The 4,506-nt window shown below is 32.0% G+C and overlaps 1 protein-coding gene across 1 annotated transcript; it reads left to right on the top strand.

Annotated features, from left to right (window-relative positions):
• The first annotated feature begins 770 nt into the window (after positions 1-770).
• Positions 771-4,296, top strand: LOC112906567 (probable nuclear hormone receptor HR3). The gene is made up of 2 exons (XM_025980897.1): positions 771-780; positions 3,983-4,296. The coding sequence occupies exons 1-2, from the start codon at positions 771-773 to the stop codon at positions 4,294-4,296; spliced, it is 324 nt and encodes a 107-aa protein (XP_025836682.1).
• Positions 4,297-4,506: the final 210 nt, after the last annotated feature.

The following is a 4,506-nucleotide window of genomic DNA, read 5'->3' as shown; positions in this document are numbered from 1 at the left end:
ATATTAACATAATAATATAATATATATGTATACGTATGTAAGTATTGTATTTCCAGTAAAATTCACTTTAGTCGTTAGATTTTAGTTGACTCGAATTATACACATAGAAAGACTGTATGCTTAATGAGTGTACGCTATTTTTTATAACAGGTCAAGTTAGTTAAGTTCATGGTGGACACGTGGTTTTATAAATGATTATATATAAAGAGATGTATATGTAAAAAGTATATGAGAAATAGATTATAGAAAGTATTTATGAAATAGAATATTATCTATACAAATTTCATTTGAACGTTCTTTCATTCATTTCGAAACTGAGCCTCCTACTATTTTTGCCTGCCTGTTGCCACTGATTAAAAGACCCTTAATTAATAACATTGCAATCAACTTATTAGAACTCACGATAGCCTTTAAAAAGTAGCGTTTTACAATTTTTAATACATGCCTGCTAGCGGTGTGCGAATAGTACTCGAATCAAATCGAATATTCGCTTTATCGAAAAATTCGAAAATATCAAATTCGGTTTTTTCGAATTATTGGTTTTTCTCAAATTTCCCTTATTTTCATTCTCGTAGCTAAATTATTGTTTTTAATTTATTAATGATCGATAATCAATTTTCATTTCATCGACTGTAGATTATAAACTGTTATTATGAACAAAGTTATTACTTAGTTACGAGATGGAGAATAAAGAAAATTTCAAAAAAAAAAACACGAATATTCGACTCAATTCAAATTATTCGTCATTTCGAATAATTCGCACTGCCCTAATGCCTACCCGTACGCAAGACGTGCTTTCTTTACTTATATCATTCTACGAACTGCTGGGCAGTTCTGTTTTGTTGTTAATTGTCACGAATATTTCAAAGGAAACAAATCACTATAATGCAAATTTGTCTTTCGAGATAGCCGAGACTATTGGAAAAATGAATAGAGGGGATGTCCCTGAGTAGCGTGAGTAGTTTTTCCATCAGGGAGCGTCAAAGTCGACCAATGTTGATCTCATTAATTGACTAATTCTTCACCGATTTTGTTAATTAAGAAGACGATTCCTACAGATTCTGACATTCTTAATCATAAGAATATGAAATACAAAACTTGTGATTAAATATTCAAATAGTACATGTGTTTTTAGAGAGAAATATTGAAATTATATCAATATAAATGTGATATTGGAATGCTCGAATTAGCCAAAATTGTTTTTTAAATGTTTAATATCGAAGAAAAAGTTTGATCAACCTTCTTGTCACATTGCGGGAAAACTAGTCATGAAATCGAAAATGTTTCACTGAAACACCACTCTATTCATTTCAAGTCTTATAGAGACAGTTAATAGGGGGTGAGAAGCTGCTTAGATATTGAACCAATTTCACTTCGGCGCAGCCACAATTTCATAAGAACCCATTCATTTTAAGTTTATTGGATCAATAGTAGATTAAGAACGGCATTACTTAATCCTCCTGAGAAAGTTAATGATAACGAATGGGCTTAAAGACTGCAAATGTTATAACGTCAAAGATCACGTACTTTGGGTGTCAGTGACTTTCCCAATAGGACTTAAGGGTGGACTTTCTTGAACTACTTTATTTCCAAACAGGCTTCCAAACACGACGATGAAATACCTGAACGTTATTGTTATTTAATTTTGTTTCTGGGAAAAGCTGTAAGTTTAATAATACAGAAGTGTATTTATTTGTATATATTCCTGTTTTTAATAATAATTTTGTATGTACTTTACAAAGGCGTTTGTGTAGAGTTATTAAAATGGAAGTAGTAATTTTTTTAGATTCTTAAGTTAAATTAATGTATATGTTGACCATTGTTAATTTGTGTAAGGCGATTTAGATGTTTAGGGAACCCAGTGTATATTGCGTAATATAATGACTTCCCAAAGTTTTCGTAACATCACATTTTTTATATAAAACTAATGCTTAATACGAATTACGAAAAATTGCAATAAGTTTCACTGATGTCATGCTAATAGAAAATCATTTTCACTTACTCTCAGTCATTAGTTATCACATCCTTTTCTCTAGTCAGTTAACACTTCATAACAAAAACAAAAGATGAAAACTAAAACCATTTCGTTCTTGCCATCTGTCGGCTAAGCAAACGCATGCACTTCTATTCATTCATAGATAAAATGTGATCGGTTTTTTCAACTTCGTTTTATATATAAATAAAATAGAGGCTTTTTTTTCAATTAAGAGAAATATCTGACTGCAGTTCATTTTTCACATTTCAATTTAGATACGTTTCATGTAGGGTGTCCTACTAACCTACCTTATCTATTTCTTATTGACTTCCATAGAGTCCTGTGTTTTCCAATTCTTTCTAATACCTCTTCATTTCTAACCTTCTCTATCCACGGTATACTCATCATTCGACTGTAATACCACATTTCGAAGGCTTCCTCCAACCTACCAACCTATCTCGCCTATTTTTTATTGACTTCCATAGACTCCTCTGTTCTCCTGTATACATATTTTTTTTTATTTACTTATTTACAAATAGAAAGATGTAACTGAAAAATTAAATTGCTTAGAAGTACAAACTACTTAACACACTTTAGTGGTTGTTACATTTCTTATTAATTGTCAGTATTAGTATTAGGGTTGCCAGATTTTTTAGGGACAAATGCTCAATTTGGTTAAAAAAAGGGATTTCAAATTTTTTTTCTAAGAAAAATGAAAAACATACTTTACATTCTGATTTGATCAACTCAAAAATACACAGCGCAAAATTATCATTACAATATGCCTAGGCAGGCAGGACTCTAGTTAACATTTTATTAAATGTACAAACGCTCCACAATCACAAAAATCGAGTTGTCCACCCCCTCCCCTACAAGCCCACTACTTGGGCAGCCGATCCCACCTCCCCGTTAGGGAAGCATCTTTATTGAGTAAAGTAATAATACTCGAAGTTGATTCTATAAGTTATAAAGTTATTTAATAGAGAATTCTTGCGCAAAAATACAATCTGAAGACAAATAAGGTATCAATATTTTCTAGAGAGCATCTAAAAATTAGGTCATCGAACACGACATTTATCTTTGACCCCTGTTCTAAGCATCTTAGGTTACGCAACCCAATTTTTTACTGGCATAGAAAAGATAATATTGATTTTGCAATATATTTAATGAAGTCCAAATTTTGTATGCCTAGCGAAGAATTTGAATGAAGGGACTAACAAAATATTATGTGCAATTGAAAATGACTTGAATTTAATTGTAGTATAAAACAAAAAGCGTTTCATATATTTCAAAACACCCTTTCAATTTAATCATCGCTTAATCACTGCTGTACATTTTGGTGTCATTCATAAATACATTAAAGGCAGAACACTTTTTTACTGAAACACCCATTACTACTAACTGAAGTTGCAATATTTTATATCCATAGTAGAACAAAACTAATTTGTAAATACATACCTAATTCAAAAGGAAAATAACTTAATCTCTAAATATATCTAATATAAATAGTCCAATGCAAGCAAACATTTGCATTTGGTAATAGTCGATTTTTGTGAAATTTAGAATCATGTTGCGTCAGTAATGAATGGAATAAAATGTTTCCGCCATCAGATTAATTTTATTGGTGTAGCAGAATTTTAAATTTCACATAGGTAGACTACAAAATAAGGTTAGTACGAATCAATGAACAATCATCTCTCATCATACATTGCAAACCTTAAACATAGAAGAAATGCTTCACTTAGTTTTAGGTTTTATATTAACCTAGGGTGCTTTATTATATTGATGCTAGTTTTTGGGTTGTAATCAATAGGAATTTTAAAACTGTTAATCAGACTACAAAATTTTTATATGGATGAGTATTTTATATCACCCGATTTTTTTTGTATGTATTTTAAAATTTTGTTCAAATCGTTCACTGTCTGAATCGGATAAGGTCAGAAAATTAAATTCTTTTCTTTCAACTGAAATTCGATAAAAGTCGATATTTTGATAGGGTGTGACAAGCATTAATCATCGTTTCTGTTCCAGACCCAAGTCAAATATCCGAACTTTTGGCGAAAACGATATCAGACGCACATGCCCGCACATGTCTTTTCACGCTGGATCACATTCACGAGATGTTCCGCAAGCCGAACGACCTCTCGCGACTGCTTTATTATAAGAACATGGCCCACGAGGAACTTTGGCTCGAATGCGCGCAAAAATTAACCACCGTCATACAACAAATAATCGAATTCGCCAAAATGGTACCCGGTTTTATGAAGCTCTCGCAAGACGACCAAATCGTTTTACTAAAAGCAGGTAAGAAAGTATTATAAGTATTATTATCATCATCATCATAAGGTCGTCAGTCCTAAGACTGGTTGGACACGCACCTCCACTGTTTCCTATCCTGAGCTAATCTTCGCATTTCCCTAAAACTAGAACAACCCATATCCTCAACTATTTGCGAACAGTAATCTAATCTAGGTCTACCTCTACCCCTCCTAACTCCTGTTTCTGCCTCTAATATGTCTCTGACTAGACCT

This window comes from Agrilus planipennis, unplaced genomic scaffold (assembly GCF_000699045.2).
Source record: "Agrilus planipennis isolate EAB-ADULT unplaced genomic scaffold, Apla_2.0 scaffold4, whole genome shotgun sequence".
Classification (NCBI taxonomy): Eukaryota; Metazoa; Arthropoda; class Insecta; order Coleoptera; family Buprestidae; genus Agrilus; species Agrilus planipennis.
Note: the sequence above shows the minus strand (reverse complement) of the source record. Positions and strands in the feature narration are given on the sequence as shown.